General features: G+C 43.9%; 2 protein-coding genes and 1 gene segment (V, D, J or C); all 3 read left to right on the top strand.

The window, feature by feature from the left end:
- Positions 1-22,945, top strand: part of LOC102158035 (uncharacterized) — a 584,796-nt gene that overhangs the window by 16,007 nt on the left and 545,844 nt on the right.
- LOC100523619 lies at positions 600-3,157 on the top strand. The segment is given in 2 exon segments: positions 600-1,432; positions 1,566-3,157. Coding segments are annotated over 2 exon segments (680 nt in total).
- Positions 7,982-10,634, top strand: LOC110261595. Its single transcript, XM_021099272.1, has 2 exons — positions 7,982-8,165; positions 8,298-10,634. The coding sequence occupies exons 1-2, from the start codon at positions 7,991-7,993 to the stop codon at positions 9,074-9,076; spliced, it is 954 nt and encodes a 317-aa protein (XP_020954931.1). The 5' UTR covers positions 7,982-7,990; the 3' UTR covers positions 9,077-10,634.

The following is a 22,945-nucleotide window of genomic DNA, read 5'->3' as shown; positions in this document are numbered from 1 at the left end:
TTTGTGCCAAAGAAAAAACTACCAGAGGCAATTTTCTCATGATAAAAAAAAGCCTTAAGTCTAGTCTCAGCAGAATTCATTTTAGTGGCTTCAAGCATATCTCAGATTTTCAAGTTAAAGTTACCTGGTAAAGCTGAAAGTGAGGCTAAAAAGAATGTGAGGCTATCCTCACATCTAGGGTTAAACATATTGATTTTTTTTTGACATATTGATTTGCGATGACCAATTACATTTAAAATTTGATGAAAAATTCCCCCTGTGGCTCAGCAGGTTATGAACCTGACTAGCATCCATGAGGTTGCAGGTTTGATCCCTCGCTTTGCTGAGTGGGAAAAGGATCTGGCGTTGCCATGAGCTGTGGTGTAGGTGGCAAATGCAGCTTGGATCCTGCATTGCTGTGGCTGTGCTGTAGGCTGGCAGCTATAGCTCTGATTCCACCCCTAGCCTGACAACCTGGGTATGCTGTGTGTGTGACCATAGGAAAGAAAGAAAGAGAGAGAGAGAGAAAGAAAGAAAGAAAGAAAGAAAGAAAGAAAGAAAGAAAGAAAGAAAGAAAGGAAGGAAGGAAGGAAGAAACAAGAAAGAAAAGGAAGAAAGAAAAGAAAATTTGATGTAACGCCTCTTTTGGAAATTACTTGTTGTCATGGACCTCTACCTAGAGCAGTGAGCCACAAGTCCCACTATTAAGGGATGCAAAGAATTTGCTGAGTAGGATGCAAGGGATAAATGCCACTGAAGATTGAACTCTACTGGTATTTTCAATAGCACTTCTATTGTTTTGGTAATGCTTTGGCCCCACAGTTTTCTATTTTTAGGATTTTTCACTATCCCAACTTCCTGCATACTTAATGCATGTGGTTTGGAAGTTGAGGGGGTATTTCAGAAATACATGTATTGAGTTTTCACAGGAATTCTTGTATTTAGGTACTGAGTAGAATTTTCTGAATTTGTTTTTGTTTCCACACATGTATATTTGTATATATTGTTGTTGTTGTTGTTTTCTGCTGCTGCTACCTGAACATTTCACACTCTTGACAGGTTTTGTGACTGAGGAGGCATGATGTGAACTCATTCAATAAGAGCAATATGTTTGTTAGCAATTTCTGCTTAGAGTCCTGCCCTGTTCTCCTTGATTGCTCAGGCTGTTAACATCAGAACGAATAGGTCAGAAGCGGGTGTGGTGCAGTTTGCAGAATGGCCACCAGAGGGCAGGGCTTCCTTCAGATGCGGTGCAGGTTTGGATGCAGGGGCTGCTGCTTGGCAGCCACAAGGCATTTGCCTGCTCCTGGGCAGGAGGGGCTCTACGTTTGCACAAGTTCTCGCTGGATTTTAGCCCTGTTAGTTTCGGTGTATTCCAGAGAGCAAGGCCTAGTTTCTTTTGCTAACATGCTTTCTGCCACTCACCCCGTTCTTGTGATCTTCTTAGTCATCAGTAAGTAACAAGTTGATCCTAAATGCTCATGGTTTTGCATTTTCCTGTAATCCTGGTTACTTTCACGTTGTCCTCTCTTCCTAAACACTCTCCTTCTGTACACGACTAATGTAACAAACTGATTCTTTTCTAGGAGGGACCAACGGAGACTCAGTGAACCAGACAGAAGCCTCAGTGGTTCTTCAAGAGGAGGCACCTTTGACACTGAGCTGCACTTACCAGACCATTTCTTCAGATCCCTATCTTTTCTGGTACGTCCAGTATCTCAACAAAGCTCCTCAACTCCTCCTGAAGGGGTCAACTGCAAACCCGAGGCCCAAGGAGCAAGGTTTCCAGGCCACTCTGGTTAAGAGTGACAAGACCTTCCACCTGCAGAAACGCTCAGTGCAAACATCAGACTCGGCTGTGTATTACTGTGCCGTGAGTGACACAGTGAGAGGGGCTGCAGGGGGAGCCGAGCACAAACCCAGAGGGCACAGGTGGGGACTGGCTGTGGGCTGCCCTGGGAGGCGGGGGTTCTTCTCTGTCTCTGCTCTGGCATGCTGGAGGCATCCTCAGGGTATTTCCAGCTCTGATGCTCAGAGCCAGGATCCTTGGAATTCTTGGATTGCTGGACAGAGAGGAATCTAGGCCAGGGCAGTTTAAGAGGAACCTAAGAGCTCGTCTCAGAAATGCCTTTCTTCTCAGCCCAGCCTCTTTCCTCCAGATGGCACAGAATTTCTTGGAAGTGACACTAGCTCCAGCGTCTTCCTGTCATCACGGCAGCTCTTACAGAACACTCAATAATCATCCCACTTCTGGACTTGAGATCTGTGCTTTGAGAAACTCTGGATTCTGGACATGGCCAGGACTGCATAACCTAATGTCTTGATTCTATCATGGCATTTATGCCTGTGGTCCTTCTGAAGTGAGTCCGATTCAGTGGCCAAGGAAACACTCATGTGTTTGTTTATGCAGAGACGAGGACACACATGGACTCTTGTTCACTGGGACCCCCAAGGGCTTACAGTAGTCCCTAGTTTCTCCACCAAAGGAACACAAACCAGAGAAATGTGTGCCTCTCATGGAAACCCTCCGGGGATGTGGCTCAGCAAGAGACGCTTGTCCTAACACCCTGGAGATCCCTGCATGTCCTCTGTCCTTTGTCCGTCTTGCATGATTCACTGGGCCTGATGGGTCTGCATGCAGTTTTCGGGGCCTGAAGGTTCTTTGATTCCTGAGGCTCTCCCTAAGAAATAGAACCTAGAACTACAAATACATGTTTCTGGGCCCTAGGATCATAGGTCTATTTTGACCCATGGGAACTCAGCCTCTGGGATCCCATAAAGATCACCGTCTTCTTTAAGACCCAGCTTCCTAATTGTCTCATTTTGTCCTGATATTTCTAGTACCCACAGGTTCTAGTACCACAGGAATAGAATCATATGGTGTCTGGCCCTTGGTGACCGTCTTTCACAGAGCAGAATCTTCTCAAGGTCTGTCCAGTTAACAGTACTTCCCTACTTCTTGTGGTGGCGTAACAGTCCACCGTCTGAAAACCCCAGTTTCTTTATTCATTCATCCCTTGGCCATTCAGTCAATGTTTCCACTTTTTAGATGTTACGAACAAGGCTGCAATGAACATTCATGTACACTAGCTCTGTCACTCTAAACTCTAATAAACTTTGAATTATGAGTTTTGGCTTTTGCTTTGTTGTCTCTTATGTTTTGTTTTCTTTAGTTTTGTTTGTGTTATATAGTACCAACATTCTCTCTTGATATAAAATGAGTAAATGCCTGAGGAGAAACTCTTTAAAAGAATGCTTTACACCAATGGGAGATATTACCATTCCAAGTTATACCTGCATTCATTTAAGAAATCTTTTGGATCAGCTACTCATATGTTTCAGTCACTTGCAGAAAGGCTGGAACTAGAGTTTACACGACAGAGAGTCTGCAGCTTTAAGACTTTAGAACGCAGTGCATTAAATGACATGCGTCGGAAAACAATGCTTCTTTCGCAGATTAGCTGATTCACTCACTAAGCTGTATTTGTGGCACTACCGTTCTATAGGCAAAGGGCAAAGCATTTTGTACCACTCCCCACCTCTCTAGGTCAATACTGTCACAGTCCCAGTTGACAGATGATGAAGTTGCAGGTGCATCAAGCAACTTCCTCAAGTTTGCATCTCCACGGAGGAGCAGAGCTTGGGCTCGGACCTAAATCTGTCTGATGCATGACTAATACTCTCCACAAGCAGTTGATGGAGCCATCAAGACATCTTTCTTCTCTTCACTCCAAATAGGCTGGAATTCTTAGATCGCATCATTTTGAAGTGTTCATTTGATGAAAAGGCAGTTAAGGCAACAATCAAAGCAATACTTTACCCAACTGCCAATCACTGGAGTCTATGTAGATACCTGCATGTTGAAGCCAGAAGAGGAAGTCACCAATTTTTATGTTCTTGAAACACAAAGTAGCTCAGATGCTCTCTGATGGAACAGTCTGGCTATTCTCGGGGCCATGGCTGAGCCTCTGGGGCTGTTATCTGGAGACAAACGTGTACTTGCCATGGAAATGGGAACTATAGTTTTCAAAAACAAGCTAAAATTACTCCCAATACAAACAGAAATACACCCAAAAAATCCTCATTGAGCGTGTAGGACACAGCATTTTCTTTCTGCTACAGGATATATCTCATGAAAATTGATTTGTTTACCCAATTCTACATACAGGAATGATGGCAACATGATGGGGACGTTTCATTGATTCTTGGTATTTTTCTAAGCACATAAAGAGTTTGTGCCCAAAGAAAAACTGTCAGAGGCAATTTTCTCACAATAAAGAAGCCTCAGCGCTGGTGTTAGCAGAATCGGTTTTGGTGGCTTCACGAATTTCTAGGGGTTTCAAGTTCAAGTTACCTAGCAAAGCTGAGCATGAGGATAAGAGGTATTCCAGGCTATCCTCGTGTCTGAGGCTAAACACATAGTTTGTGAAGAGAGTAACATTTAAAATTTGAGAAGCCTGGGGTTTTGGGAAATGTTCACATGGACCTCTCACGAGAGCAGTGAGCCCAAAGTCCCATCCTTGTGAGGCTGCAAAGAGTTTTCTGAATCTGATGCAAAGCTCAAATGCCCCTGGAGACTGAACCCTTGACATTGGACAAGAAGGCTTCTGTTGTTCTTGACAATGCCTTGGCTCCAACGTTGTCTGTTTGTAGGATTTTATCTAGCCCAGTTTACACCGTTCTTCATGTAGGTGGTTTGGGAGAGTTGTAGAGATTCAGAAATACCTGTTGAGTTTCCACCAGGATTCTTGTCTTCAGGCACTGAGTAAAATTTTCTTAATTTATTTGGGTTCTACACACCTCATGAGTGTACATATGCGTGTCTTTTCCCCCTGCTGCTGTGTGAACATAGCACAGGTTTGACAGATTTTGTGACTCAAGAGGTGTGATGTGAAATCATTCATTAGCAACAACATGATGCTCAGGGAACACTTACTGGATTCCATGCAAGGTCAGAACACGTCTTTTGCTTTTCTGCTGGCAAGTCAAAACCCCATATACTGTTCTCCTTTACTTCCTGATCCAAGAGGAACTGACGGAAGAGGGTTCAATCTGCCATGTTTATTTCCAACCTGAGAGTTATCATTAGACAAATTGCTGTGCAAAAGCCTAGCGTTTCCTCCCTGGGAGGAAGGGAGCGTGCGTCATGACACAGACAAACGTGCCCTGTATCTGCTGACTCAGTTTCCTGGGTGGGGGCACAAGCCTCACCCAGCCCAGTAACTTGGTCTGCACCTCTGAGCACAGGGGACGGAATTAAGACCTGCCCTTGAGTTAGGACAGAGGACATTTCCCCCTGGGGAAGAGCTCCCAATATGCTGATTGCCAGCGTGCTGAGGGCATCTTGGCCTCTGCCTGTCTTGGTAAGGATGGCCACACGCACAGGACTCACGCTCCCTTTGAAATAGAGTTTTAACTAAAGAACGACACCCCCGCCCCTTGGCTAAGAAGGCAGCTGCAAGCCTTTCCAGCTATGCTCATCACTATACCACCCTTCTTGTAATAATGTAACAACTGTGTACCTTGTATCCAAGCCAGCAACCCTGCTAATCAGGTACCCAACATTGCTTATCAGTTCCGCTTCTGTAACCTTGCCCGCTCAGTTTCGTAGGGAGGAAGATTGTCTGCTTGGGGATGGGGGAGGTCCGGGATGCTTACATGGGAAATTCAAGACCTTGTAGTGTATAAAAGTTACTAAAAACAAAGACCTGGTGCTCAGACTCTGGAGGTGACTCCTCTGAGCCCGCACCGGTGCTGAATAAACCTTGCTTTTCCATATCTCCGAGTGCTGTTTGTCTCCTTCCACTGCCACGGTTTCTGCAGTTTCCCCAACACCTTCAGTTCCAAGGTCATGGGAAGGGGTAGATGAGGCTACGAAGGGAGAGATAATGGGCAGAGGAATCGGGGCTTTGGGTCCTGGGACTCTACATCCCTTCTCCCCTCATGGTTACACATAAGGGCTCGGTCTCCTTCTTTCCTCTTTCCTGCAGGATCCAGCACCACCCAGAATGTAGCCCAAGCCTGGTCTGCAATTTCTGTGGTGGAGGAGGAGGTGGCAACCTTGGACTGTGTATATGAAGCTGGTACTTACTGTTGCCGTTTCTTCTGGTACCAACACCGCCAAGCAGGAGAGGGATGTTCCTTCTTCGTCAGGAGTTGTCTTATGATGAGCAGAACTCAACAGAGGGTCGGTATTCTTTGAACTTCCAGAAAGCCACCAGGGCCATCAGCCTCACGGTCACAGCCTCAGAGCTCAGGGACTCAGCAGTGTATTTCTGTGCTCTGAGGAACCCCACGGGGCTCTGGGGGCGTGTGGGGGCCTGTGGAAGCCCCACAAACTCCTGGGCATGAGATAGTTGCCCTGGAGAAATAGACTGTCAGAGCCCGGAAGAGGCAGGCCTGTGTCAGCACAGGTGGGGTTGGGCAAGAGAACCTAAATTCACCTCAGTTTAGTTGGTTGGTTGGTTGTTCGGTTTGCCATGCAACCAGCATGTGGAAGGTTCTAGGCCAGGGACTGAACCCTTTCCACAGCAATGACCTAAGACACTGCAGGGACAATGCCAGATCCTTACCTTGCTACATTAGAAGAGAATGCTGAGAAAGGAAGAATGTTTTGATTTCTTTTTCATTAAGAAATAAAACAAATCTTTTCACAAAGTACACCTAATCCCAGAGAAATGGCAAACAATGAGAATGACCCCGTTGAAGCTCCTGCCTGTTGCATTGGCATACATTATTACACAGGAACCTAGACAAACAAGCTGACAGACACGGAGCCAACAGTACTTTCCATGGAGAGTCTTGAATTTCTAATAAAACAAATAAATAGGTGACACCTAAATACCAGCACATGCCCATGGACTGAATGAGCCTGGCTAATACTATTAAGCATCTAATCCTGACTTTTCAAAAGAAACTCCTTAGGTGGACTAAAACAGGAATGGGTCAAGGAGGAAGAGATGGTGTTTCCAGCACCAAGTTGCCTGTGTAAGTTGACCCATCGCTCCTAAATCTACAGGTGGAAGGCTGCTGTCTTCCAGGATTGGTCCAGGGACCTCAAAGGAGATGATCTCAGGGAGGTTTCCCAACTCGGTGTTTTCCCCTCTTTTGCTGCAGAGAAGCGCTCGGCTAAGGAGCCAGATCACCCCCGCCCCTGCAGTTCTCTCCCTCTCTGTACACATCTCTCTCTCTGGTACCTAAGTCCAGAAGTTCCAGGTGCTTCGTGACCCCCAAACTCCTACACCTCTCAATCTCACAGTGAGATAACTGGGCTCTTTTTTGGGAAATCCTTCCTGCACAGGTGCCTCCAACCGGCCTCCATGATTTAAATTGGACAATGGCCTGATTCATCTCATTTATTTCCTTCTCTCATGCTACCTGTAGTCCAATGTCCAAAAATCATTCCATTTATCCTGTCCAGCTTTCCAGTTGGAAGGCCAGTTGTACCGTTATCAGTGAACAAGAAGTCACAGCAATTAGTTTTATTGTACTTTACAAATGTGTCCTTCTCTAACAACGGGAGGGGGAAGCTCATCATCTAACCTCAGATTTTTTGAGAATCACGTTACATAATGTTTCCTCCATGGCATGTGAACCGAGGGATGAAAAGAGTTAATGCAGGCAAAGGGCTGCAGGAGAGTAGGGACCCCTTCCTATGCAGAGGCATCTTTCTCTGACCCTTCGGAGTCATGGAGACATAAGCAAGGAAGAGACCTCTGACTATTCCGCTAAAAGTTGTGTCTGGGAATATTTGGGAAGTAAGAGATACCTGAACGGTGCTGAAAATGATGGGAGTAATAATTGCTATGCCCCCTGCGCACGTGTGGCATTTAGTTCTCTCTGCTTGGAGTCCTGCCCTATTCTCCTTCATTTCTCAAGCTGTCACTTGGGGAGGAATAGGTGAGGCCTGGGTGTGGTGCACCTTGCAGAATGGCCACCAGAGGGCAGGGTTTCCTTCACATGAGGTTCAGGTTTATACTCAGAGGCTGCTTGGCAACCACAAGGCAGATAGATGCCTGCTCCTGTGCAGGAGGGGTCTCCGTTTCTGAGGGAGGAGTTTGTTTGTAGAAGCTCTCTCTGGATTTTAGCCTTCTCAGATTCGGGGTATTCAGGAGAGCAAGGACCATTTTCTTTTGCTAACATGCTTTCTGCCACTCACCCAGTTCTCGTGATCTTCTTAATCATCGGTAAGTAACAATTTATCCTAAATGCTCATGATTTTGTATTTTCCTGTAGCAATCATTCCTTTTTAGTTGTCCTCCCTTCCTGAACCCTCTCCTTCTGTACATGACTAATGTAACACAGTCTTTCTTTTCTAGGAGGGACCAACGGAGACTCAGTGAACCAGACAGAAGTCCCAGTGGTTCTTCCAGAGGAGGCACCTATGACTCTGAACTGCACTTACCAGACCACTTATTCAGTTTCTGGTCTTTTCTGGTACGTCCAGTATCTCAACAAAGCTCCTCAACTCCTCCTGAAGGGGTCAACTGCAAACCCGAGGCCCAAGGAGCAAGGTTTCCAGGCCACTCTGGTTAAGAGTGACAAGACCTTCCATCTGCAGAAACGCTCAGTGCAAACATCAGACTCGGCTGTGTATTACTGTGCCGTGAGTGACACAGTGAGAGGGGCTGCAGGGGGAGCTGAGCACAAACCCAGAGGGCACAGGTGGGGACTGGCTGTGGGCTGCCCTGGGAGGGGGGGTTCTTCTCTGTCTCTGCTCTTGCATGCTGGAGGCATCCTCAGGGTATTTCCAGCTCTGATGCTCAGAGCCAGGATCCTTGGAATTCTTGGATTGCTGGTCAGAGAGGAATCTAGGCCAGGGCAGTTTAAGAGGAACCTAAGAGCTCGTCTCAGAAATGCCTTTCTTCTCAGCCCAGCCTCTTTCCTCCAGATGGCACAGAATTCCAAGGAAGTGACACCAGCTCTGTTCCATGACATACATGCTGAAATATTCCACAAGCTGTTAAGGAAAATGCCCATGGCACATAGTTCATGGACAAATGCGTGTGACCTTGAAGCTAGTGCTTGTATTTTACAGTTCAGACCAGGATTGGGTGTTTGGCTGAGTTTTACTAGCAGACACTGCATCTCTCTCTAGCAACTCAGAAATTTGTTCTCTCTTTCCTTGAATTCTTAATTTTTTTTTATTTTAGGACCGAACATGCAGCATATGGAAGTTCCCAGGTGAGGGGTTGAATCAGAACTGTAGCTGCCAGCCCATACTACAGCCATAGTCACGTGGGTTCCGAGCCTCTTCTGCGACCTGCACCTCAGCTCATGCCAATGCTGGATCCTTAACACTCTGAGCAAGGCCAGGGATGGAACCCACATCCTCACGGATACTAGTTGGGTTCATTTCCACTGAGCCACAACAGGAACTCCTCTCTTGCCTTGACCTTTCATTCCTTTGTGGTTGCTCCAGAAATGCTGCTGCTAAGTAAGTTCCACGAGGCGAGCTTCCTGAGAACATATTCCTTCTCTCAAGGTCAATGGGGATCAGATCAGCCTAGTCAGTAAACACTGCACTCATGTATGTCTTAACTGTGCTCTCATACATCCACCGTCTTCCTGTCATCACGGCAGCTCTTACAGAACACTCAATAATCATCCCACTTCTGGACTTGAGATCTGTGCTTTGAGAAACTCTGGATTCTGGACATGGCCAGGACCGTGTAACCTAACATCTTGTTTCTATCATGGCATTTATGCCTGTGGTCCTTCTGAAGTGAGTCCGATTCAGTGGCCAACGAAACACTCATGTGTTTGTTTAGGCAGAGACGAGGACACACATGGACTCTTGTTCACTGGGACCCCATGGGCTTACAATAGTCCCTAGTTTCTCCACCAAAGGAACACAAACCAGAGAAATGTGTGCCTCTCACGGAAACCCTTAGGGGACGTGGCTCAGCAAGAGACGCTTGTCCTAACACCCTGGAGATCCCTGCACGTCCTCTGTCCTTTCTCCATCTTGCATGATTCTCTGGGCTTGACAGGTCTGGGTGCAGGTTTTGCAGGGCCTGAAGCTTCTTTGATTTCAGAATTTTCTTTTTCCAGCAAAAGAAATTAAAATTAGAAATACACATTTCTGAGTCCCAGGATAATAAGTGGTCCTGAAATACAAGCCTGTGTTGATCCATGTTAACTCAGCCCCTGTGGTCTTATAAAGGTCACCTTCTTCTTCAAGACTGAGACATATCATAAAAAAGAACAAAATAATGCCATTTGCAACAACATGGATGGAACAAGAGACTCTCATACTAAATGAAGTGGATAAGAAAGAGAAAGACAAACACCATATAATACCACATATCTGGAATCTAATATATGGCACAAATGAACATTTCCACAGAAAAGAAACTCCTGGACTTGGAGAATAGACTTGTGGTTGCCAAGGGGGAGGGGGAGGGAGTGGGATGGACTGGGAATCTGAGGTTAATACATGCAAACTATTGCATTTGGAGTGGATAAGCAATGAGATCCTGCTGTATAGCACTGGGAACTATATGTAGTCACTTGTGATGGAGCATGATGGAGGATAATGTGAGAAAAGAATGTGTATATTATGTGTGTGACTGGGTCACCTTGCTGTGTAGGAAACTGACAGACCACTGTAAACCAAATATAATGGGAAAAATAAAACTCATTCAAAACATTTTTAAAAAGTGAAATATATTTGTCTTATTTTTGTCTTGATATTTTCAGGTTTTTTACACATAGGCCTCTTTCCACCCAGCATTTAATTTTTTTTTTTTTTTTTTTTTTTTTTTTTTTTTTTTTTTTTTACTTTTTGGCTACCACCACAGCATATGATGGTTCCCAGACAGAAATTGAACATGGGCCAGAACATGGGCAGCACTTGAAGCAATGCCAGATCCTTAACCCACCAACCCACAGTGGGAACTCCCTTCACCTCTTATTAATTTGAGTATTTTCACCTCTATTAGTTTTCGTTCTTTAATTTCTATTTCTTAAAACATTTTACCCCTTTTAAAATCACAGCATTGCTTAAGAGAATTCACGGATCATAAACGTCATCTTTGTAAGCGTGTAACTGAGTGGTTTTTAGCGTGTTCACAGAGCATGCAATTGTCCTTACTGTCTGGCTCCAGAACACCGAGCCCCTGAGCCATCACCCAGACCCCCTTTCCCTCAGCTACTGGCATCCACTAAGCCACTTCCTGTCTCTATGGATTTGTCTGTTCTGGGCATTTCATGGAAAGAGTGTCATATAGTGTCTGGCCTTTTGGGCCTGGCTTCTTTCCCACAGTAGAATCTTTCCAAGGTGTGTCCAGGTAACAGTACTTCACTACTTCTGGTGGCAGCCTAACAGTCCACTGTCTGAAAACCCCACATTTCTTTATCTATTCTTCACCTGTTGGCCATTCATTCAGTTGTTTCCACTTTTTAGATATTATGAACAATGCCGTTATGAGCATCCATGTGCAAATGCTCTGTTACTCTAAATTCTAATATATATATAACTCTCATTATATAAGTATGTATAGCCATGGCTGAGCCTCTGTGGTTGTTTTCAGGAGACAGACAGGTATTTGCCCTGGAAATGGGGACTGTATTTTTCCGATAGAAACAAAAATACTTGATGTGGCACATATATATATTTTTATGGTCACTCCCATGGGCATAAGGAAGTTCCCAGGCCAGAGACTGAAAGGGAGCCACAGCTGTGACCTATGCTGCAGCTGTGGCAATGCCAGATCCTTTAATGCACTGCACCGGGCCAGGAATGGAACCCGGGCCTTTGCAGTGACCCAAGCTGCTGCAGTTGAATTGTTAACCCACAGCGCCACAATGGGAACTCCTAAACTCTAATACATTTTATGTTAGACCTGTCGGCTTTTTGTTTGTTTTGTTTTGCTTTGCTTCATTTTCTTTGATACCAGCATTTCCTTATGGGTATAAAATGAGTAAATACATGAAAAAATATTATAAACGATGATTTATACCAACATACAAAGGCCTGAGATGCACCTATGTTGATTCAAGAAAACCTTTGGAGCACTTACTTGTATTTTTTAGTCATTTGAAGAAATGCTGGGACTATAGTTTACGTGACAGTGTCCTCTGCTTTAGGATCTTAGAACACAGTGCATCCAAGTAACACAAACATCTGAAAATAATGCTTCTTTCACGATCACCTTATTCACCCACCGAACGGTATTTGTTCCCAAATATTTGTGGCCCTGACCGTTTTATGGATAATGGGAAAAGCATTTCATTTCCCCCACACACACACCTCTCCTGGGAGACAGGATCACACTCCCACTCCACAGATGGCAAACCTGAGGTCTAGAGATGCTAAGTAACCTCATCGATGGCACATAGCCAGTGAGGAGCAGAGCTGGGGCTAGGACCTAAAGCGGATGCATGACTAGTACTCTGAACAACTGGGGGGTAGACCCGTCAAGAAATGTGTCTGCTCTTCCCCAGAAGATGCTCACGTTCTAAGATTTCATGATTGGGAAGTTTTCACTTGATGAAAAAGAATGTAATGCAATAATCCAAGCTGTACTTTCCTCAGCTGCCCATCACAGGAGTATATATGTTGCAGCCAAAAAAGGCGGTCCCTCTCTTTTAAGTTCCTGAGACATAAAGTCTCTCACACACTCTCTGCTTGAACTGCCTGGCTATTCTAGGGGCCATGGCTGAGCCTCCCTGGCTGTTTTCAGGAGACAGACAGGTATTTGCCATGGAAACAGGGACTGTGTTTTTCCAAGAGAAACAAAACTACTTGATGTGGCAAATGTGTCTCCTCACTGAGGGCATAGGACACAGCATTTTCTGTTCTGCTACAGTGTATGTCTCAGGGAAACAGGCCCTTTTTCCCACAATTAGCAAATGCAGGTATGATGTTGTATGATGGGGACATTTCATTGGTTCTCTGTGCTTTTTCTGAGCACATTAATAATTTGTGCCAAAGAAAAAACTACCAGAGGCAATTTTCTCACAATAAAAAAGGCCTTAAATCTAATCTCAGCAGAATTGATTTTAGTGGCTTCAACATATCTCAGGTTTTCAAGTTAAAATTACCTGGTAAAGCAGAGAGAGAGGCTAAAAGGAATGTGAGTCTATCCTCAAATCTAGGGTTAAACATACCGATTTATGACGAACATTTACATTTAAAATTTGATGAGGAGTTCCCGTTGTGGCTCAGTGGTTTAAGAACTTGAGTAGTATCCCTAAGAAGGAGGGTTTGATCTTGGCTTCACTCAGCGGGTTAAGCATCTGGTGTTGCCATGAGCTGTGGTGTAGGTCGCAGAAGCCGCTTGGATCCTGCACTGTTGTGTTTGTGGTGTAGGCTGGCAGCTGTAGCTCTTGTTCCACCCCAGCCCAGAAACTTCCATATGCTGCAAGTGCAGCCCAACAAAAAATAAAATAAAATAAAATAAATAATAAACTAAAATAAAATTAGATGCAACTCCTCTTTTGGAAATTACTTGTTCTCACGGACCTCTATCTAGAGCAGTGACCCTAAGTCCCATTATTTAAGGCTGCAAAGAATTTGATGACTATGATGCAAAGGACAAATGCCACTGAAGATTGAACTCTGCTGGTACTTTCAATAGCACTTCTCTTGTTTTGATACTGCTTTGGCTCCACAGTTTTATATTTTTAGGATTTTTCTCTAATCCAATTTCCACCATACTTAAAGCATGTGCTTTGGAAGTTGAGGGGGTATTTGAGAAATGCATATATTGAGTTTTCACAAAAATTCTTTTATTTAGGCACTGAGTAGAATTTTCTGAATTTATTTTTGTTTACACACAGGTATAATGTCTGCACATATATATATGTATTTTTTCTTCCCCTGCTACTACCTGAACATTTCACATTCTTGACAGGTTTTATAATTTAGGAGGCGTGATGTGAGCTCATTCATTAATGTAACATACTTGTTAGCACTCTCTGCTTAGAGTCCTGTCCTGTTCTTCACTTCTTTACCTTTTTGCTATTTCTTTGGGCCGTTCCCACGGCATATGGAGGTTCCCAGGCTAGGGGTCTAATCGGAGCTGTAGCCACTGGCCTACGCCAGAGCCATAGGAACGCGGGATCTGAGCCCCGTCTGCAACCTACACCACAACTCTCTGCAACGCCAGATCCTTAACTCACTGAGCAAGGGCAGGGACCGAACCCATAACCTCATGGTTCCTTGTCGGATTCGTTAACCACTGCGCTACGACGGGAACTCCCTGTTCTTCACTTCTTAAGCTGTCACATGGGGAGGAATAGGTGAGGCCTGGGTGTGGTGCACCTTGCAGAATGGCCACCAGAGGGCAGGGCTTCCTTCAGATGTGGTTCAGGTTTGTACTCAGAGGTTGCTTGGCAGCCACAAGGCAGATAGATGCCTGCTCCTGTGCAGGAGGGGTCTCCGTTTCTGAGGTAGGAGTTTGTTTGTAGAAGCTCTCGCTGGATTTTAGCCTTGTTAGATTCCGTATATTCCGGAGAGCAAGGACCATTTTCTTTTGTTAACATGCTTCCTGCCACTCACTCAGTTCTCGTGATCTTCTTAATCATCGGTAAGTAACAATTTATCCTAAATGCTCATGATTTTGTATTTTCCTGTATTAATCATGGTTAATTTCTAGTTATCCTCTCTTCCTGAACCCTCTCCTTCTGTACATGACTAATGTAACAAAGTGTTTCTTTTCTAGGAGGGACCAACGGAGACTCAGTGAACCAGACAGAAGTCCCAGTGGTTCTTCCAGAGGAGGCACCTATGACTCTGAACTGCACTTACCAGACCACTTATTCGGACTATCTTTTCTGGTACGTCCAGTATCTCAACAAAGCTCCTCAACTCCTCCTGAAGGGGTCAACTGCAAACCCGAGGCCCAAGGAGCAAGGTTTCCAGGCCACTCTGGTTAAGAGTGACAAGACCTTCCACCTGCAGAAACGCTCAGTGCAAACATCAGACTCGGCTGTGTACTACTGCGCCCTGAGTGACACAGTGAGAGGGGCTGCAGGGGGAGCTGAGCACAAACCCAGAGGGCACAGGTGGGGACTGGTTGTGGGCTGCCCTGGGAGGGGGGGTTCTTCTCTGTCTCTGCTCTGGCATGCTGGAGGTATCCTCAGGGTACTTCCAGCTCTGATGCTCAGAGCCAGGATCCTTGGAATTCTTGGATTGCTGGTCAGAGAGGAATCTAAGCCAGAGCAGTTTAAGAGGAACCTAAGAGCTTGTCTCAGAAATGCCTTTCTTCTCAGCCCAGCCTCTTTCCTCCAGATGGCACAGAATTCCAAGGAAGTGACACCAGCTCTGTTCCATGACATACGTGCTGAAATATTCCACAAGCTGTTAAGGAAAATGCCCATGGCACATAGTTCATGGACAAATGTGTGTGACCTTGAAGCTAGTGCTTGTATTTTACAGTTCAGACCAGGATTGGGTGTTTGGCCGAGTTTCACCAGCCAGAGCATAGGATCTGTTTTATTTACCTGCTCCTCACTTCACTGAAAGCAATTCGAGATAGGAATCCTGTCTGCTTTTGATATATGTTTCTTCCAGAGGTTCCACATTGTGGCTAACTCTGTAAATCCCAAGTGAATGCTTGAGCTTAGGGATTCCTGATCTTGCACAATGGTTTAGGAGTATTGGGAGCTCACGTTGTGGCTTAGGGGTAGTGAATCTGATTAGTATTCACGAGGATGTGGGCTCGACCCCTGGACTCACTCAATGGGTTCAGGATCCTCATTGCCTTGAGCTGTGGTGTAGGTCTCAGACATGGCTTGGATCCTACATTGCTGTGGCTGTTGGTGTACACCTGCAGGAGCAGCTCTGATTCAAACCCTGCATATGGGAACTTCCATATGCTGCAGGTGTAGCCCTAAACAAAAGCTCTCTATCTATCTATCTATCTATCTATCTATCTATCTATCTATCTATCTATCTATCTATCTATCTAGTTTAAGAGCAACAAGTAGATCTGCTTAGCCTGAGAATCTTGCCAGCATGACAACCCTACCTAAGACCCTCATGTTAGAACTAAAACAAAGTTCATTTTAACTGGTGAAAAATCTAGGTAGGTGAAGATTCATCATTTGACAAAGATGCTTCTTATGTTCAACTGTTCTTCAATTGCCATTGTTCTTCAATTGCCAGTACTTCCCTGAGAGCCTGTGTAAGGCAACATCACAGCTCTCTGCAGCAACCAAGCCTGAAGCCTTAAAATAATTGAAGCAAAGAACAACTTTTGTTTGTTTGTTTGTTCTTTGGCCTGCAGCTTGTCGAAGTTCCCAGACCAGGGGTGGATCCCGTGCCATAGCAATGACCCAAGCCACTACACTGATAATGCTGGATCCTTACCCTGCTACACCACAAGAGAACTCCGAGCAAGGAAGAATGTTTTGATTTCTTATTTTAATACAACAGGACTTTGCGTAAAGTAAACTTAATCTAGAGAAATAACAAGCTATGAAAATGACCCTGTTGAATCTTCTCTTTGTTTCATTTGTATAAATAATTACACAGGAAACTAGACAAACAAGCTAACAGACATGGAGCAAACAGTGGTTGCCTTAGAAATTCCTGAATTCCCTCATAAGACAAATAAACAAGGGACAGATAAATACCATGCACATGCCCCTGGAATGAAGAGATCCTGGCTAATACTTTTAAGCATCTAAACCTGACTTTCTAAAAGAAAATACTTAGTTGAATAGAAACAAGCTATGAGAAGTAAATAGTTGGTTTTCTAGACCTAGTTGCCTAATAAGGTTACCTATCCTTCGTAAGGCTAGATGTGTAAGGCTGCTGTCATCCAGGTGTGGTCCAGGGATCCCAAAAGAGACCCTTTCAAGGCATCTCATCAAACTCAGTGAGTTTCCCCTTTTTTGTTGCAGATAAATCCTCAGGTAAACACTCAAAGTAACCCCAGGCTCTCCTCTCTCTTTCCTTCTCTCTGTATTTACCCCTCCTCTCTGGTCCCCTGGTCCACAAATTTTCTTCATGACCCCCAAACACCTACCTTGTCTCAATCTCACAGTGAGACAACTGGGCTCTTTTTGGGAAATCCTTCCTGCACTGGTGCCTAGAATCTGCCTCCACGATGTAAATTGGACAATGTTCTGGCTCATCTCATCTGTTTCCTTCTCTCGTGCTTTGTTAGTCCAATGTCCAAAAATTGTTCCATTTATCTTGTCCAGTTTTCTAGTTGGAAGGTCAAGTCTACCTTTATCAGTGAAGCAGAAGTCACAATAACTTATTTTTATTGTGCTTTACAGATAGATCATTCCATGTAATGGGGGGAGGGAAATCTTATCATTCATCCCCAAATTATTTGAGAATCCAATTACATAATGTTAATTGAGGGTTGAATAGAGATAATTCAGGTAAAGGACTGGAGGAAAGTAGGGAGCATTTTCTATGCAGAGGGATCCTTCACTGACCCATGGGAATCATGGCGACATTGGCAGGGAAGACCTCTGACTCTTCCACTGAAAGTTGTGTCTGGGATTATTTGGAAACCCATAGATACCTGAACGATGCATAAAATGATAGAAGTAGTAACTGAATGTTTCACTAAGCATACTTGTTTTTAGGACTCTCTTCTTAAGAGTCTGTCTCATTCTCTTTTATTTCTCAGGCTATTACAGGGAGGAGTAGGGCAGATATGGGTGTGGTGCAATTTGTAAAATGGCCAACAGGGGGCAGGGCTTCCTTCAGATGTGGTTCCCGTTTTTCTTTAGGTGCTGCTGGTTTGACTTGCCTACTTTGCAGGCACAAGAAGAGTTTGCTGTGGCTGTGCAAAAAGGAGCTCTTAGTTTCTGAGTGAGGATTTTCTACAATATCCACAAGGAGACTATACTTATTAGACATGGTGTATTCTGGGGAGAAAGTATCATTTACTTTTGCCAACATGCTTTCTGTCACTCACTCGTTTCTTATGATCTTCTTAGTATTCAGTAAGTAATATTTTATCCTAAATATTAATGATTTTTTACTTTTCTGTAATAGTTAAATTTTAGTTGTCCTCTATGGTTGAAACCTCTCCTTCTGTACATTTCTAACGTAACAAAGTGATTCCTTTCTAGGAGAGACCAGCGGAGACTCAGTGAACCAGACAGAAGTCCCAGTGATTCTTTCGGAGGAGGCTACTATGATCCTGAACTGCACTTACCAGACCACCTATTCAGATTTCTATGTTTTCTGGTACATTCAGTATCTCAACCAAGCTCCTCAGTTCCTCCTGAAGGGGTCAACTGCAAACCTGAGGGGAGAGCATCAAGGTTTTCAGGCCACTGTTGTTAAGAGTGACAGGACCTTCCACCTGCAGAAACGCTCAGTGCAAACATCAGACTCGGCTGTGTACTACTGTGCCCTGAGGGACACAGTGAGAAGGGCTGCAGGGGGAGCCGAGCACAAACCCAAGGGGAGAAGAAGGGCTGAAGTTAGCAGCCTCAGGAGTGAGAATTACATTTGCTTCTTGGGCAGGGTTGACTTTAGAGTTTTTCTGGAAAATGAACCAAAACTCAGGGCTAATTCCTAGGAACCTAGGTGGTTGGCAGTTGCTCTGCAGGTCGCATCTTCAAGAAAACCCAAGCTCTGATTCCCGGCAGTGCCCATGTTCCACCAGAAGGACTCCTCTCTTTTCCAGACTGACTTTTATCAAATTCTGTTGTCTCCAAATGTAACCTGGACGTTATATATCATGAAATTAATATACTCATTTAGGGGAGAGAAAAGAAATAGGTGATAAACAACTGCATGAGATAAATCACAATCATAAACCAGCACATGGAGGCCAAGCAAATCAGATACCGACTTCCATGTGGCCGAGACATAAAGCCATTGAGGTACTGGTCTCAGTGAAAGCCTTTGAGCCAGAGTTTCTACCACAGTGGGACGAAAAGGCATTTGAAAAATTTGAATTGCTGTATTTTTGACCTAAGGGAATAAGAATGCACAGTCTGGTGAGTTTGTACTCTTTTGGGCTCTAGATTCAATATTTGAAAGCAAGATTTTTCTAGCTAGATTATTGATTGCTGTCAGACATGTACAGCTGGACCCATTTTGTCCATCAGGAAACTTGCTGTGATAGCATTAAGCAGACAAAGAACTTTATCTGCTATAAATTTCCCCAGGAACCAATGCCTTGGAGTGTAGGAAGAAAATTATGATGATTGAGAGTGAATTGTTTTATCTTCCTGTCTGGAAGAAAAATCTGTGAGCTTATTTTACTATAGATTTTGGCTGCAGACCGAAAAAAAAAAAATACCAGACAAAAACGTGGATGACAATTTGTTCTCAGAGGTCGCTATAATCATAATAAATAGTATTCATCATGAAACTTTTTAAGTCCAATGTGGCAAATGGTTGCAGCCCTGATACAACTGTTCATTTAATTACAAGTCTCAAAAGGCAGGTTAGAATCACCAACCAAGTCACCGAGCCATGACATGACACAGGCAACCTGTTGTCACCAAGTTCCATTTCCTGTTCTGGTGCAGAAGCATTTCACTGTGCAGTAATTGGATATGTGTTCCGTCAGACACAGGGCAGACACTTAGACCTGAATTTGAGACAGAGCACAGCACATTTCACTCAGAGGAAGAGCTGTCAACATGCAGCTCCCTGACCTGCTGCTGAGAGTTTTCATAGCCTCTGCCTGCCTCGGTAAGGCTGGTAAAGATGGTCACAAACAGCTTCAGCTCCGCTCAGCCCCATGTTTGGGGGTAGAGCAGGTTATTATAGTCTGGTGGGTTTAGGAGGGTTAATGGGCAGGGGAATCGGAACTCTTTAGTCGGGCATTTACTCCTTGCAGCTCTTGCAGCCTTTGGGTACCACCAGGAGAATCAGCCTAATTCATTATTTCTCTCTCTCTCTCTCTCTCTCTCACTCTCTGTCTTCTAGGATCCATCAAGGCCCAGGACGTGACTCAAGATCAGCCAGAAATGTCTGTGCTGGAGAAGGAGGCTGTAACTTTGGACTGTGCATACGAGGGTAGTAGTTATAGTTATTATTTATTCTGGTACAAACAACCACCAAGTGGGGAAATGATTTTCCTACTTCATCAGGAGTCTTACAATGAGCTAAATAAAACAGAAGGTCGATATTTTTTGAACTTCCGGAAGAAAGCCAGTTCCATCAGCCTCACCATCACAGCCTCACAACTCGAGGACTCAGCAGTATATTTCTGTGCTCTGAGAGACCACAGTGATGCGGGTGCCTGTGGGAGCTCAATAGAAACCTCAGATCTCAACCTGACTCCCCAGCTATGAACACCTGGTGGAGAATCTCCGTGAGGACAGAAGGCAGGGGCTCTGTCAGCTGGGGAAGGAGGATGAGAAGTGGAAATTTCACTCTAAGGGAAATGCCCTCTTTCTGGCTCAGAGAACTTAGCTAACAGTGTTATTCATCTGAAGCATCTTTAGCTGCAGTTCTTTTCCTTGAAGTAGATCATGCAGCAAGATAATCTTTAAAATGTTGTGGTGATTACATCTTAATGTAAGAGACTTGGCTTTAAAAAAAATTCAGTAATACTTAGCCAAATCTGCACCTGAATTGTTAGACTTTTAAGTTCACCTCACAGATATTTTATTCATTTCTAAGTCTGACCACTGAAATATCTCTGAAATGGCTCTTCTTGGATCCTCATGAATGACTAGGAATGATGTACAGAGAATCAGTGTCACCACAAGTCTTGACACTAAGGTAAAATGAAGCTCTTTAGTTTGCTCAGAACTAACCTCACCACCTGATCACATTCTTTATATGTAATGACAAAATTATGCATGTTTAAGGTAGAAAAAAGTGACTAGCCAAAGAAGGAATGCTAAAACAAAACAACTCAAAAATTCTACCAGTCAGGAAAAACTCTCTTATAGAATCATATCTTATAGGATGTCTTATATTCTGTATTTTTACCCAATGGGACACGAAGTAACTATTGTCACAACATTATTTACAGATCAACATCACACATTCTAGTGGTAATATTCCAATGTATGATTTTATAATACTTTTTGGGTGAATTCCATCTTACTACATTTTTATTTATTTTCTTTTTAGGGCTGCACCTATGGCATATAGAAGTTCCTGGGCCGGGGGTCGAATCGGAGCTGCAGCTGCTAGCCTACACCACAGCCACAGTAAAGGGGGATCCAAGCCGCATCTGCGATCTACACTACAGCTCGTGGCAACTCCAGATCCTTAACCCACTGAGCGAGGCCAAGGATCAAACCCACATCCTCATGGACAGTAGTCGGGTTCCTAATCACTGAGCTACAATGGGAACTCCCATCTCACTAGCTTTTTAGATTGTTTTACTCACAGGTAACAATGCTGACATGAACACACATGTGTTTGATGATTGCCTTGATAACCCCCAGGAGTTGAATAGGAGTTTCCCTTTAAGCCTTTCAGGTATGGGCCCCCTGATCATCTCTGGGACCCTGGAGCAGAGCACATTTTCACTTTGCAACTACTAAACACTCATATTTGCCCTGATCCACAAAGTTCTCTTATATGAAGGCTTTTCTCTATACTTTAGCTCCTAATGACTCCAGATGGCTTCAGTTTCAGGCAATTCTACACCACAGATGTGCAGACTAGCTGTCATTATAACATCCAAAAAAGGGAATGTCTCTGTGCTATTGTTGGATTATATCAGGTGAAAATTAACCTCGTGAACTTGTTTTTATCTGGAATTCCCAAAAGAAAGACATCTACCTTGTGTAAGGATTTTCTTTCCCCATTGTACAAGTAGCAATATCCCAATACAGAACAACTTTTCAGAAAAGAAAGTATAAGTGTGTGTGTGTGGATGTGTGTGCATATGAGAGAGAGAGAGAAACAATAAAATTACGTAGCCAGTTATCAAGTAATTAACTAGTAAAACAGATAATTTTGTAAAGTATTGTGGAGGATAGTAAGTAAAGTCCTCCAGAAACAACTTTTAATGAAGAACATAGGTACAAGTAGTATATAAGGGAATAAATCAAGGATTTGACACAAGAAAAATGCAGCCTAGGATCTGGTGCAGGAGAAAGTATTGGTGAGAAATAGTCAAAAGAATCTTCCTAACTTTATTTGGAAAAAAATATAAAATACCAGACCCAAAATATTCAATGGCCTATCTTGTTCAAAAATTATTTCAATTTATTTGTGCTTTTAAAGTGAGGACTCTTCTAGGACATTTTGGAGAAGATTGCATAAGAGCTCCAACTGAAGCCACTGTAAAATCTTGGTCTCTAATCTCTACTTAATCCCTGATATCACCAAATGATACCCTGTTTCCTTAACCAATGAGTTATCTTATCGTAACACTTATTCAAAAAGTTCTCGATTGTCTCACAACTCTAATTCTTCTAATATCTCCATCAGATTATTTTGCCAACAAGTGAATGAATGCCATCTGGGAAAGAATGCCTTCACAGTGTGCCTGTAACTGATTTTCTGCCTCCTTTGAGGTCACCTGACCTGACCTCTTTGTGGTTTCAGTACTTACATTTATGCTTCAAAGATAAGGAGGTTTTTTACTTTTATTTTTTTGCCCTTTAGGGCCGCACATATAGAAGTTCCCAGGCTAGGGGTCAAATTGGAGCTGCAGCTGCCGGCCTACCCACAACTGCAGCAAAGCAGAATTGAGTGTCTGCAACCTACGCCACAGATCACAGCAAAGCCAGATCCTTAACCCATCGAGTGAGGCCAGGGATGGAACCTGAATCCTCATGCATATTAGTCGGGTTCATTACCACTGAGCCACAAGACAGGAACTCCTACAGAGGAGTTTTTAGGTGTTATTCTGTACTAAGTTCTTATCCAAATTGACCTTAGCAGGACATCCAGGGTATTTCTAGATTATTCATTGCAAATAAACCAGAATTTATGGACACAGGATACATCCGATTGGAAATGGAAGTCAATAAATGTAGTATCTCTAGGTACGTGATTAGCAAAGTTATAAAACCTAAAAGACCTCAAACTTAAATGACTTCCTGTTGCAACCTGTAT

The sequence above is a fragment of the Sus scrofa genome, chromosome 7 (genome assembly GCF_000003025.6).
Source record: "Sus scrofa isolate TJ Tabasco breed Duroc chromosome 7, Sscrofa11.1, whole genome shotgun sequence".
In the NCBI taxonomy this organism is placed as follows: domain Eukaryota; kingdom Metazoa; phylum Chordata; class Mammalia; order Artiodactyla; family Suidae; genus Sus; species Sus scrofa.
The sequence above is the reverse complement of the archived record's forward strand: the minus strand, read 5'-3'. Positions and strand labels throughout refer to the sequence as shown.